The sequence below is a fragment of the Natator depressus genome, chromosome 11, assembly GCF_965152275.1.
Source record: "Natator depressus isolate rNatDep1 chromosome 11, rNatDep2.hap1, whole genome shotgun sequence".
Classification (NCBI taxonomy): domain Eukaryota; kingdom Metazoa; phylum Chordata; order Testudines; family Cheloniidae; genus Natator; species Natator depressus.
The window spans coordinates 21,473,592-21,488,487 of NC_134244.1; the positions used below are offsets into that span (position 1 = coordinate 21,473,592).

The 14,896-nt window shown below is 38.2% G+C and overlaps 1 protein-coding gene across 1 annotated transcript in view; it reads right to left on the reverse strand.

The window, feature by feature from the left end:
- The window catches only part of LRP1B (LDL receptor related protein 1B), a 1,292,938-nt gene that overhangs the window by 499,276 nt on the left and 778,766 nt on the right, over positions 1–14,896 (reverse strand). The window contains exons 19-20 of the mRNA XM_074967293.1: positions 3,269–3,349; positions 2,097–2,264 (exon numbers count right to left, since the gene is read on the reverse strand). Coding sequence (XP_074823394.1) covers positions 2,097–2,264; positions 3,269–3,349 — 249 coding nt within the window. The remainder of the gene's footprint in view (positions 1–2,096; positions 2,265–3,268; positions 3,350–14,896) is intronic.

A 14,896-nucleotide genomic window follows, 5' to 3' on the forward strand; every position in this document is an offset into this window, starting at 1 on the left:
GCTGAATAATTTTCTGTTTTAATTTTAAGAAGAGGTCATGATGCACAGCATTAAAAATTTCCACAACCATATAAGGGAGTTTTCCAACCCAGAAATATGTTTTACTCTCCATTAAAAAATGATATGCATTATAGCAGTTGGGAATAAATTTGACTACAACTATTTACAGTTTTTGTTTACAAAGTACCAGGAAGCTCAAGCATACTGAGTGCATCCAGAGGCATGCTCAAGCCTTTCTGCTGTTTCCCATTAAACCTAAGGGCAGCTGAATGTGTTCACAGTTCCACAAGGTTCTTACCACTAACTAAAAATTGTAAACATTTTTCATAGCTTTGCTCTGAACTAGATTTAGAAAGATAAAATTTATTACATGAGTACAAACAGGAAAACTAAATTAAAGTTAATGTTATGTCAAAAATAATAAAGCCTCATTGCTGAGGTTTAATTCCATGATTTGAACCCAACTGATGTGCAAATAAAATTATTCAAAATTCATTTAAGCGGATGATACAAAATGACAGGGCTATAACAGCAGAATATATCCAGGTTTTCATTCCTCACTTTAGCTAAGAAAAACATCATAGAATTATAAAATTTGGGGCCTGTTTAGTGCAATGTTTATCATCACTTTCTTTACAAACTTGGTTCAGGGTTTCTAGTGGAACATACATATTCTGTTGATTTTCTCTTTTATTGAGTAATATTGTTTTTATATCTAAAATATTATGTTTGTCTTACCTTATATTCCTCTATATATGGGCAACAGGATAAAAACTTCAAAACATAGTGATAGCTCCCATTTTAACTGTAGGTAGAGTGGGCACCACACAAAAGTCAACTTTACAATACAGCCATATTTTACTTTACGGTAAAATTATTCAGTCTATAGAAAATATTGCAAATAACACAAAGTTTAATTACAATGACACAATAAAGATAGATTTTTGTGATATCCTTTGTATTTGAGATCAAATATGTTTCTACAGTATTTTAACTATATTTCCCTGGTTTTATACATTTGGAGGTTTCAGAGTAGTTTGTGATTGGAGAATTAAATCTTAGTATGTAATCAAATTAATTTGGAAACTTGCTACATCACAAGTCACAGCAGAAAGCCAATATTGTCACTAATGACATAATAATAGAAGCTTTCCTTTAATTTTTATTGAATAATTAAGAAATTCACCACATGTGCTCATTTTGTTAAATTGCCGCACAAGGCAGTAGATGTTGCCTTTTTAGTAAACCAAACAGTAGGAACAAAAGAATGACTACTGTAAATTGGAGATCAGATGTGTTTTCATTGTAAAGCATAGCTACGGTTTTTTGTTTAGTTGCTTGGTTTTGAATAAGAAAGAAATACTGAGTACAAGAAATTGTAGGGATTATTCTTTGGTAAAATGGAAATTATAGGAAATTCTTATTATTTTAATATTATATTGAGTTAAACTGTTGTGTAAAAATACTTGCAGATATTAAAGTGCTAACTTAAGCAATGTTGCCTTGCCTAGTGTATCTTGATCCAGGAAACATCTGTCTCTATTAAAAGGACAAGAATCATGTACAGTGTAATTCAGTGAAGTAAAACTATCAACATTGTGCTGGATTTGTTTCAGCAGAGGCTGCTCTAGCCATAGGCAAACAAGGCAGCTGCCTAGGAAAGCAAATTTGGTCGTGCCATTCCCCAGTGAGAAGGTAGGTTTTTGTTTGTTTAATTGATTGGCACTATTTTTCTCTCTCCTGTTACCTGTAAAGGATAATTGAGAGAGAGAGAGAGAGAGAGAGAGAGAGAGAGAGAGAGAGCGTGTATCTCTCCTTCCTAGAGTTCAGTTTTACTAGTAACTCAAAAACAAAAACACTACAAAATCTTCAGCCTGCCTGTTTGGCTGTCCCTAAGATTTGTCCTTTGAGCTTTCCAGGGCTTAACTCCCTATCCCCTTTATATCCTGTTTGAATCACCACTTTAAGAAGGGTATCAGATCTTAAATATCTGTTTTCTGCCACCAACAATTTAAACCACTTTCACTTTTCCAATGGATGAGAAAGTTCACTATTCATTTAGACCAAATCTTTATCACAGTATTAAAACAGCCAACCTTCTTTGGTGCAGTTTGTTTTGGTTTCATCACTGAAGTCTCCACAGTCATTGTCACCATCACAAGCCCAATGACTTGGTATGCATCTGCCGCTGGAGCATCTGTACTGATTACTGGAGCATGAGTGAACACAACCCAACTCATCACTCCCATCGCCACAGTCGTCATCTGTGAACATTCAGAGTCAACATGAGAAAAAGAGCACCAGACCAGCTTTAAACGGTGCAAAATCTGAATAGAAGCCTGACCCTCATGAGAAACGTTAATAAATGGATGCAACAGTGCTTGCATTTACTGTTTTCGTATCTACAGTGTCCTTGAGAAGAAAACAGAGAAGTGATAGCCAGTATGTTAAAGTTCTATATATTGCTTTCTCTGCTAGATCATACCAAAACCAGTTATGTCACTACGAGCAATTCCCTGTCCTGTCTTAGCTATATAAGGTGGCCCTTTTATGCAATTGGGTGTAAAGACTTGTGTTTTGGTAAAGACAAGACCTTAGGTTTATTCACAACAAAGTCATGCATTAGACTGATGAATGGGCTGCAGATAACCGTTTCAGATAACTTAAGGCCAAAATGAAAATCTCAGATCAGAATTAGCCTTTTAAAATAACACAGGGGAAAGGCTCTCATTACACATTTAGAAACAGATAGCTGGAGAAAAAGACACTAATTAATTCATCAAAAGGGGGTTGAAATGGGCTTCCTTATTTCTATACTGTCTGATGATTCCTGTAATCTGTGATTGTGATTCCCAAGAAAGGGAAAGATATCGCATTAAACACTAAAGCTCACTTTGCACACTTGTCCAGCCAAATATACATTCCACTGATCATTTTATTTTAAGGAAATGCTCTGATTCTTGGTCATTCTTATTACCAAATATTGTCTCATATTGCATTCTATTCTAATATAATACAGTATATTTGCAGTGATGTTCCAGGTTTAACTCCAAGAGCAAATTCTTATTTCTACTGCATTCTCCCAGGTGTGTGGCCTCAGTTTCACAACCTTTAATCTTAAATCAGTAAAATAAAGCCATTACGTATATTTTATGCAGGGCTACAAGCTGGATTTACTCTAGTCCCAGTAGGAAATGAGTATTTTTATCAAAAGTACCCCCAACCCCTTAATTAAATCAGTTTAGAATACTGAACATTTGGTACTTGCCTGAGTCACAGTGCCATTTGCTGCTAACACATCTTCCATTTTTGCATATAAATTGAGTTAGTGGTTCACAGGTTGGGAATTCTGCAAAGGATATGAAGGCATCCAACATGAAATGTGTTAATGACTATACCAGATTTAATTTGTATCCCAGTTATTTGTGTCCCCTCCCTCATACATACACAAAGGCAAAGGAAAATCATTAAATCACTTATTGAAGTGGCCATTGCTTCAGGAAGATAATTTCAACATCTTTTAAATGAGTGTCTCCTAGTTACTAGAAGGGAAGGTTAGCCATGTGCTGCTGAAGGACAATCAGTAAATGCTGTAGTGCTAGCAGAACAAACAGACACTACGGAGTTTTACCAGCTAAACCAGTTTTCTTTAAATGAACAACAGCTGGAAGCAGCACCAAGCTCTGCTTCTCTAAAGTGTATGCAGATGTTACAAAAGTGCTGTTCTCTCCATGAATACAGAGAAAAGTAGGGTTAAAAACATCCTCTTAGTACTTTTTTTAAAAAAAGAAAGGACAATGAAATCTGATATGATTTACACAGTAGAAAAAAATCTGAAAATACATCTTTCTGCAAAGAAATGAGTTTTCTTGAATAAAGTTATAAAAATGCTATGCAGTACCTGAAAACTAAATAGAAAAATTACTCACTCTAATTCACTGATTTGGGTCTGTTTGAGGAGTAAGGTGCTACTCAGCATGAGTAAAGGCACCACAACACAGCTATAAATTAAGTTACTAATTCAAAACCTCTATGAGGCAGAAGCAATATTGCACTGCGCTGTCACATACAAGATTATATTCTGGCTATTTACGCAAAAGGTTAAAAGAAAAGGGGAGCAAAAAGGTGCAAAGGGCTTTTGCATTGAGGGTCAGTTAGAATCATGATGCTTGTGCTTCTTGAGTGCTTGAGAGTCCTAGGGGCTGCAAAGTGGGAGCAAATGATGCATTGGCAATTAGGAGGGACAGGAGCTACTCCTAGGCAAAACTCATTCCCTCCCCTCCCTTACCCAGCACACAGAGAGCTTTCTGTCTGATTTAGCACTCTGCAGGCAGGATGATTCTAGCTATATCTGAAGTAAATTTAATTGTAAAGTTACACCCTATCCTGTCAAATGTATGCATCATAATACTAATGATGAAATATAGCCTGAAATGTGAGAAATTACACTTTCAAAAGTTCACTTTTATCATAAAATGTCTGATTGCAATGTAGCTGCTAGTAAAAAGCAGGAAATGAAACAATTGGAAAATATAAAAGTGATACAAAGGGACATGGAGACTTTAGAAATACAAGTAGGAAATAAACTGCTCTGACAGTTACACACCGCAGGTCACCATTAAAGAGAGAATACTTACAAACAGTTCTCACATATATTCCAGTCAAGCTATCAGAAAGCTAAAACACTGGAATATGTACAGAGCTACAAAGTAAAGGCTCAGCCACACTACAACTCCAAGTCTACCCATGTTTTTCTAATACTCTCATCCAATTCTGGTTAGAACAAACAGTTGAGTTGTGTCCAGAGTTTTATTTTCATAACAATACCAAGTGTAAACCAAGTTTGTGCATCCAGCGTTACCATAATGCTTAGCTGTGTTTGTATCAGTGCAGTTTGAAAAAATCTGGGTAACCACCCCCATAGTAGGGAACAGACCGCCTGAAGGATATGCATATCAAGCATCACCATTACCTAAAGGAACAATGGAATCTACATCCCTTTCTACACTGGAATATTTTGGTGCTGGAACCTCTGCCACAATTGTTGAATGCCCTATGTTCACATACACAAAAGAATATTTACAAAGGTGCACAAGTGCTGCCAGCAACACTGAAACTGAACTTTCTTGGAGCAAGTCTCTGCACTTTTGTATCCTGCATTGGCTTACTTCACTTCTGCACCTCTACTGCATAGAGCAAATGTTGGTGTTGCAGTTGCAACATTGCATTTGGTCCTCCCAGCACCAACCCACAATGTTCCTGCAACTCCTTCAGGGACTACTCTATGCAGAAATTCCTGTAATTCCAATTACTTTCTTGTTTTAAATTAGTGCAACTTCTGTAGTTTTTTTGCATACAAAATTTCCATTTCATATAGTACAATGCATGCAGTCGTCTTGGTTTAAAAGAAGTAATACTGATACTGATACATTTTCAATAAATGTATTTCAGACATTAACAAATGCTAATTTATATATTTCACATTTTATTTTATTTTTAAGTCTCTCCAAGTGTGGCTTGTTATTCTCCAAAAAACCCTGCTTCAGGTATTGGTATTAGTATTCATGATATATTGGTACCACAGTAAGAGGGGGTGCCTTATGTGGACACAATGAACACAACAGGCTTCCAGTAGTCCAGACTGCTAGTGTTTATACAATGAACTGTTACAGGAGTAGAGAAGAACTGTTGTAATTTATAATATTGCACTTGTTATGCAGTGTGGACAAAGCATAGATTATCATATTGCTAACAGAGTTTAAACTAGGAGAAAAGAAGCCTAGCCAAACTGGTTATACAGGTTTAAAAGGGAAGGGAGGTGCCCATCGACATACTGTTCCGGGCCTCTTGCAAGGACAACCCATGAGCAGTTGTCACAATTACTAATTCAGTATTAACTACGTAGACTGTAGAAACAGACCATGTTGAAAGTCAGTCTTGCAACCAACAAGCTCAGCTATATCAAGGGTGACCAGATAGCAAGTGTGAAAAATCGGGACAGGGGGTGGCGGGTAATAGGCGCCTATATAAGAAAAACCCCAAATAGTGGGAGTGTCCCTATAAAATCGGAACGTCTGGTCACCCTAGCTATATCATAGATAGGACCTAGAAAAAACTATTTATTGGCTAACTGACAATGAAGGGCAATAATGAGTCTAGGATATTAACACCCAAGGATGGAAAGGAATTGTTTGAGACTACCCAAAGAGTATAAAAAAAATGGGATGAAACTGTGCATAGAACCTTTGGCAAAACAAGAAAGCCGTTTTCTGGTTTTCTAAATAGTGTGATCTATCAGACAATGAAATAGTCTTCCAATAGATATTGGGACTTCTGCATTCCTTTAACACTCAACTATACAGATAAATTGAGACTGTATTATAGGAAATAATCCTGCAATGACAAAGGAGTTCTTTGTTTTTCTAAATACACACAAGTTTAATAATATGAACTATCTCCTTATGACTATGACTTGTTTTAATCACTGCATTTCTGGATTTAGATTTACATGTGCTACTGTCTTTTGTGTAGTAGCTATGCCTATTATTTGAATTTTGATTATCTTTTAAGGAAGCAAAGTGAAAGCAGTGGGCTTAAGCAGAATCAAAGATAAGGTAACAAAAGATCAGAAGAGGCGAGAGAGTTGCATCAAGTAATCAATACAACTGGAGATCAGAGAAAGTATCAACAGACTGAAAAGAAGCAGCTGTTAGGTAGGGCGATAAGAAAAGTAAAAATGCAGATGAGGTCACTTTTGTCAATTATTCCTGGAGATTTTGTTTCTTATTACCTAAAGACGTCTGTTTTTTGTTGTTGTTGTTGTTTTTTCAAGGACTAGCACGTCTCTCCTATCTTCCTATCTCAACATCAAACTCAGAGTCCTCTATGGCAAAAATTTCCTTGATGACCTTATTTATGAAGGAAAGCATAGCTCCTCCTTCAGGAAGACCCAATAACCTTATATTAAATCTTTTTTTTCCTCTATTTGCCAGATTTTTCAATTTATTTTGCATTCTGGCAATTTCAGCATCATTTTTTATTGATTTGAGCATGGGTTTTAGAGTGTCTGTCTCTAATGCCCCTGAATCAGTGTGCCTCCTCTTGAACTTTTTCTTTGATGTCCTGTATGTCATCTTTATTATCACACAATGTGTTGTGCAAAGAGCCACTTGCTCAGTAAGCCTCTTGGCATTTGTTTTAGAATTTTGTGGGGTTTGTATGTTGCAGATTTAGATTTCCCATGAAGAACTTCCTCCACTCTGCCAGGGACCTGGACAGGGTGTGAGGAACTAAGTCCACATCGGAGCAATAGGCTAGTGAATCCTAATAAAAATCAGTAACTTCACCTTTGTTTTTTCCTGTAAAACTACTTCTCAGGATTCTTGAAAGTTGCTGTATTTGTACTTTGGAGGTGACGGTGTGGATTAAATTGATCCTGGTACCAGTTTCTGATCCTAACCACCAGACACACTCTAATTTTCAGCCCTCCACCGTCTTGGGAGAAATAACCGTCCTCTGAAGTGGCAAAACTATGATTTTGTGTAAGTATCAGAGTTGCCAATTTTGGCTGGGCATATTCCTGGAGGTTTCATCACATGACATACTCTTTAATTAAAGATTAATCTTTAATTCCTGGAGACTCCAGGGCAATCCTGGAAGCTTGGCGACCCTAGTAAGTACATGGAAATTGCTGAATCAACAGGGGGAGCCAGAGTTATTCAAATGCATGAGGAAAAATGCAGTTTAAAAACAAGGATCAGTCATAGCAACACACACAAAAATAGGAAATAAAGTACGATTTTGTCTCTCTTGAAAAATAATATTGCATACAGAGACTATTGTAAATTATTTAATAGAAGTATGATTGGTAACAATGTTTTTCACAGTCAGAATCCTACAGTATACTCATGCTTGGCATCCAATTGTGATATAAAATGACAAGTGAAGCATTAAGCACATTAACTACTGTTTATAGTGCTTGAGTATGAAACTACAAGAGGATTAAAATGTATAAGTGAAGTGGAATGTCTGACCACACTGAAATATTAAGAGTGAACCAAGTGGATACTGAAAAAGTGACACAAGAAAAATTCAAGATGACCTGACATGATGACACAACCAATACCCTTTGCAAGACATTATAAAGAATGTCATAAACATGAAAATAAATAAATAAACTGAAAAATCAAAAAGCATAAAACAGCTAGCTGAACTGGTCAGATGAACTACTGTATTAACTGTCACATAATAGTATGATGTCAAATTCTCTTTGTTACTTAGACCCATATGTTCCTTTCCCTCTCTCAAGCAAAGCAGAAGGGACCCGTTTGATGAAAGTCAGCAGAACAGTTATTTGAAAGCCTGCACAGAGAGGAAGTGCGGCTACGTGAAACTGTCCCTTACCACTGTGCAACTACCCCAAGACTCTCACACCATTTACATAGAAGAGTCACATTAAATATACAGAGAGGTTATTGACTAAATGTAGAGAGAGTGGGGAAATAAACTATAAAGATATATTCTTTAACTTAAGTAAATGCTACACTGATCAACTTTCAACACTTTTATATGCCCTGTGAAACTTGTCACAGTGGTCACAGGATTGCAACTCCCTGGGGAGTTACCCGTGCTGCCAGTGCTGGTAAAGGAGTCTAAGGATATGTAGAACCACATCAGCTATAAGTCAGGGATTGGGCAGTCTGTATCCACAGATCCATATTTTGCAGCCACTCCCTTTCCTCCTCCCCTTCCACAACTGTCCACTGTAATCAGTGCAAGTCCATGGTATAAATGCAGCCATTCTGAATCAGCAGATTTTACAGGAAAAGTTTCTTGCTCTACATTTGTATGAAGGAATAGTGTTTACAAGCTAAGATGAAAGTAAAGAACAGTTTAGTCCACAATTTTCTCCTCTAAACAAATCCTTCATTCTGTACTATTGTATTTTATCTTAGTTTGTCTGAGAGACACTAAACAAATTAAAGTTGGATTTTGCTCCATAAATGCACCTTTTCAAACGAAGGATACTCCCATGAATTTGTATTGAAATGACAAATAACTATAGAAAGCTTTAAAATACATCAGCTTGCTGAAATTTAAAGTGCATGAAGCTTCAAAATTTTTATATTTGCCACACAAACTTCAAGGGTTCTCTTTTTGAGACACCAATCCTGCAAATACTTATGCATATACTTAATTTTAGACATGTGAGTAGTCCCACTGAAGTCAGTGAGAGTACTCGTGTGCTGAAAGTTAAACACGTGCTGGTATTTTCAGGATTGAGACCTGAATTTTTATACCTCAGCATTTTTTTTAAATACAGCTACCCTGTTTACAAGTGTGGCATACAGAAAATAGAAAAATTAGGAATAGCTTCTGCTATTCCTTATTTTAATTTCTGCTAACAATTATGCACAGGAACACAAAGAAAGAGAGTCTCCTTAATTAAGCATCTGTTACCTCATTCTAGGCACAAATAAAGATATGCTCGTAGAATCGAACCCTCAGATAGACCAATATCAAGGGTGCAATATATGTGTTTTTCTTACCGTATGTTCACTTGCATGAAGAATGCTGAGTGAACAAGCGTTCAGCATCATAACTTTTTAAGTGCTATGAAGACAGAGATGAAAACAAATGGCATCTCCTAATTAACACATTACCTTTCCTCTCATATCTGCAGATTTTCAAGTAAGGTGTTAAAATAATTTGTCAAACGTTCAGCATCTTGTACCTGGATGCTAGAGATATGCAAAAATGCTAATATATCTAATACCTAGATTTGGCAGAGGCTCAAGGGACTTCTGAAAATGCTCTCTACCAGCAAATGCAACTTTAAAAGCACCACAGGTTTTACCTTAAAAGGTATTCTGACTTGGCTCTGCATTCAAATAGTTTTATTTTGCTTTTTCAAAGCATGTGATTGATTCTGAAGTAAATAATCTGAATGATCTGTATTCTACTGTGATGCTCTGTATCCTGGGGAAACACTCTACACCCCCCAAGTTCATCTCTATAAAATGACTGTGTGGTATCCAATGCAAAATTTGTCATGTTGGGTGTTTTCGGCTCATGATGCACTGAGCATGGTTGTTATAGTGATGTTATAGTAATTGTTATAGTAATGTTATAGGTTATAATTTCATGTATGGAGTTATGAGGCTGAAAATGTATCCTCATAGTTTAAAATAAGCCCAGGCAAAAACTCTCCAAGAGCTGAGAGGCAGTTCACACCTCAACAGGGCATGTATGGGACAAACCCAGCCCAGCCTCACAGGAACAAAGGATGCTGGCCTAGACAGCAACAAAAGAATCTGTTGGACTGTCGAGGGAATCACCCCCATTCCTTTGGTCAGTATGGAACTGTGATGAGGTAATGCTCAACTGACTCTGAAGGTGGGGGCGGGCAAAGCCAAGAGGGAAGAAAGAACATGATACAAGGGAGAGACGTTTGCCATTCTCTTTCTCTCTTCCACCTACATCTACAGTCGCCACACCAAGTGACTGAAGCGCTGATCAAAGGTGAGAGCCTGACTGAAGAGCAACCAGCCAGTCTGTGGGGAAAATCATCTAAGTTTGTTAGGGCATTGAAAGTGCTAAGATCAGTTTAGAATGCATTTTGCTTTTATTTCATTTGATTGAATCTGACTTGTTTTGCTTTGACTTATAATCACTTAAAATCTATCTTTATAGTGAATAAATCCATTTGTTTATTCTACTTGAAGTAGTAAGTTTGGTTCGAAGCATGTCAGAGATTACCCTCGGGATAACAACCCTGGTACATATCAATTTCTTTGTTAAATTGATGAACTCATATAAGCTTGCAGTGTCCAGCAGGCATAACTGGACACTGCAAGACAGAGGTTCCTAGGGTTGTGTCTGGGACCGGGGGATATTGGCTAGTGTCATTCAGTTGCACAATCCAAGGGGCAGCTTACATGCCAGAGGCTGTACGTGAACAGGCCAGGAGTGGGGGTTCTCACAGCAAAGCAGGGTAAGGCTGGCTCCCAGAGTCAAGGATTGGAGTGACCTAGCAGATCACCAGTCTGGATAACATGAGAGGGGAACGTCACATATACTATACTGGCTTTCAATTTACCTTCACTACACTCAGTGAGGAGGGTGAGAAGATGAGAGAAAAGAAAGGATGAGTTAGAGAGAAGTTAAAAAAGGAAAAAAGACAAGATTAATGCATTTGATTTTACAATTCCACCATCCTGTAAGTTTTTCCACGATACCAAGTAGGGCCCTGACTCTGCAAAAACTTACACTTCAAGCATATGAGTAATCCCACTGAAGTCAATGGGTACTATGACTGTATCATAGTGGGGGACTAGATGCATAAAAATATCCTTTGCTTGACTGAATCAGCATGCTCAAGTCTTTGATGTTATTGCCCTGTAGAGACTGGTTGTAATCAGTACTGTGTCAAAGTAGGAATTATATGGTTAATTTCTAAAATTTTTATTTGAGGGCTCATGTGACAAGAAGACACACACTCTGGCAAGATACTGGGGAGACATGCTGCTTTTGCAGACAAGGGAATCAGACACAAGCTTTGATCTCTGAAAGCATGTGAATGAGTAACTTTTTTTGTTTTATGTTAAGAAAAAATGAAAATAACCTGCCTAGATAGACTTTAGGCAATGCAAACTTTAGGTAAATTAAGGGATCAGTTTATTTTCGCTTAATACATTTTTCTCTATGCTTTTAATTTTCTTTTCTTTTTTTTTAAAAAAAGAGAACTGCTCTCTGTTCAAAGAATTCACACTGTTTCCCTTCCCCAAGGACAATAACTGCAGAGACACATAAGGAACTATCAATTACAAAACTCTGAAGTTTTAAAGACATTTAACTCTTGTTCTGGTCTAAAGGGCAAAGATTGGAGAATCGTATCACAAGGAGATGTGTTTCAGACAGCCAAGGAAGTCAGTACAAGTGAGATTCTGAGAGTCCAAGGAGGAGTGAGAGGAGCAGGTGGCCCTAAAAAGGTAACAAGGATGTAAGCCTTAATACTACTGAAAGCTAACAAAGATTCTCTAGAAGCTAAAGGAATGGAGACCCACATTTTGGGAGTATAAGGTTCTGAATGCATTTGCAGTTTGTAAAAGGACCATGTTGTCTTCATGTATTTTGTATCTGTATATGCTGAATGAGATGAAAGAGTAGTAAAATCAAAGGTAGGCAGAGATCTATCTACCATTGACTAGCTGCTGAGCTGGCACAGGTGTGTTTTTTGTTCCAGCTAGTATCTGAAATATCTCACACTCATAAAATGTGCTCCAGATAGTCCTATTCCTCTCTAAAAGAGATATAACTGTTATTATATATGGATCCAGCAGAGAAAGGAGATAGACACACACAGGCGGAGCTGATTTAAAGCACAGCTGTCTGTGGTGGAGATTTTATTGTTATGACAGCAAAACTTAAATGAAAACCAATGTGAGGCTATGCCTCCATGAACACAGACTACTGTTAAGGAAAAGTTAGCACATGTGACTCCGTTTTGGTTTGGGGCCCACCATTGTTTAAATGCCAGCACATCATACACCAGGAGGAGTGATCCTTAGATACTGAATCCCTGTGAAAATCCTCCTCCTTGTCTGCAGCCTGCCTTGACTCCCAGTATCTGGTTTTTGTTAGTCTCTAACTCCCTGTCTCTTGGCCTTGGTGTGAGGCCTCCCATCCTGATAATAAAAGTTACTGATGCATGGCTTTAGGACCATGCTGTGTAATTAACATACTGGTATAGCACGAGGAATGCACCAAGCAGAGATAGGTGGTAGATAAGACAAGGGTTTGTTTATTGGCTAAGGTTTCCGATGCACGAGGGCAACACGCTTTGCTAAAAAGTATATAACCTTTGTATAATCTGTATTCAGGGTCTCCTCCTGGCTAGCAGGGGGGCACCACGCTCGAGCGTAATAAACTTAGTGTCTTTTGGGAACTCTGCAGTTGTGGACTTTGTTTCTGTGCCTCAGCCTAGATTCGAACTGTGCGTGTCCTATCAGGTATAATTCGCAGCACTGGTGTGCGTGTCCTATCAGGTATAATTCGCAGCACTGGTGTGCGTGTCCTACCAGGTATAATTCGCAGCATTGGTGTGCGTGTCCTACCAGGTGTAATTCGTAACAGTTTTGGTGACCACGAAGGGACTCTAGGCTCGCCCCAACAAGCGAGACTACACTCCTCCTCTCGGACACCTCCAGCCGGCATAGGGAGAGTTCACCTTTGAGAACTCCGAGGGGGGGGAGGGTGAGCCGTCGCTTAGGCGATAAGGTGGCACATTTGGTGTCCTTTTGGTAGCCCATTATGGGTTCTGGGCAGAGTGTAAGTAAGGGGACCCCTTTGGCTGAAATTCTCGAGAATTGGGGGACTATTTCTGGTACCCATGGGTTAGGTAAAAAAAAAAAAAAAGCTGTAATCTTGTGCAAGGTTGAGTGGCCAGCACTAACAACTCAAACACCTTTTGACTGGCCACCGGATGGTTCCTTTGCTGGGGAAAATTAACAGCGCTTAGGAAAAGGAAAACAAAGCTCCAGCCCAGATGGCTTATTGGTATGTATGGAACAACTGGGCTTATTCGCATGCGAAAGGACGTCCTCTTTCCTCCTTCTTTTCTTATTCATCTCAGGGGTCTCCAGCCCCGCTCTGTGCTATGCCTGCTTCTGCCCCTCCTCCGACTTACCCTCGGCTTTCTGACTTATGCCCGTCACCTCCTTGCTTGCCAATTAGCCGTGCTTTCTGTCCAGGTGACAAGCCTCATGGGGGGAGGACTCGGGTAGCCCTTGTAAGTAAAAATATTTAAGAAAAGAGACCAGGAGGGCTGGGGGCTGGTTAAGAAGCCCACCCTCCTTGTTAATTTGGTAGTGAAACAAAGCTGGTGCTCATGGAAGGGACAGTTCAGAGAAAAAAAAAACAGGATCGGGCCCAAGCGGGCAGGCAACAGACAGAGAGATTGGAAAACAGGTTGGAAACTTGAAGGTCATAGTGAAAAAAGAGGCGTAAATAATTACAGGAATGGAAAACGTAAATCCCAGAATAATACTTGGAATGGTAAAATCTAAGTTAATTGGGTGTCACTTTGGGAAATAAGCAAGTGATTTAAGAAAGGAAAGTAAGAAGTTAACTCTTTAGTTGCTGGAAAGAATTAAGCAGTTGAACTTTGTGAAATACTGGAAAGAAAAAAATTCTTGGTTTCTTTGCAGCCATTTTGGAAAAAAATGGGCCCTTTTCCAAAGAAATGGCAATTATACAGTGCTACTTAATTAATATCTTATTAGGCTCCAAGGGGCTACAATAGGTGGTGTCTTCCTTTAGGTGGTGTCTTCCTTTTCAGGTTGCTGTGTGTTTGACAGCAGGAGTTAAAAGTAAAAGGCAATCAAAAGTCTGGTAAAGTTTATTGTGCCCTTTTTAAAGTAAAAATCTTTAACCTGTGGATCCAAAAGCAAGCCGGAAAGCATTTGTTTTAATGTAAATTACCTAACTGATAAGGTAGAGGCCACTGAAACCTGGGCTGCCTATAAAACAAATACAAGAAAATATGGGTAATTCCTCTGTTTTGCCTGCAATTAACAAGGGTATTTGTATAAAAAGGAAATATTTTAAGCAATGACTGACTGCCCAAAAGGGGTATATCTGTGTTTTATTTTTGTCTTTCAGAAAATCAGAGAAAACTGATGCCAGCTGAAAAGCAATTCAACATCTCATGAATTTACTGGCACAATAGGAATTCTGTTCTGTGTTCTATGTCCTGTCTTGTGGTGTTTGTCTTGTGGCCAGAATTGCTGTGTTTAATTTTTCATAGGACAGTTTAGTTTAAAACTAAATAGAAGGGTTAAATCAAAATGCAGATACTTGTTTTATTCAACTTGGAATACAAAGTGTTTGGATAATA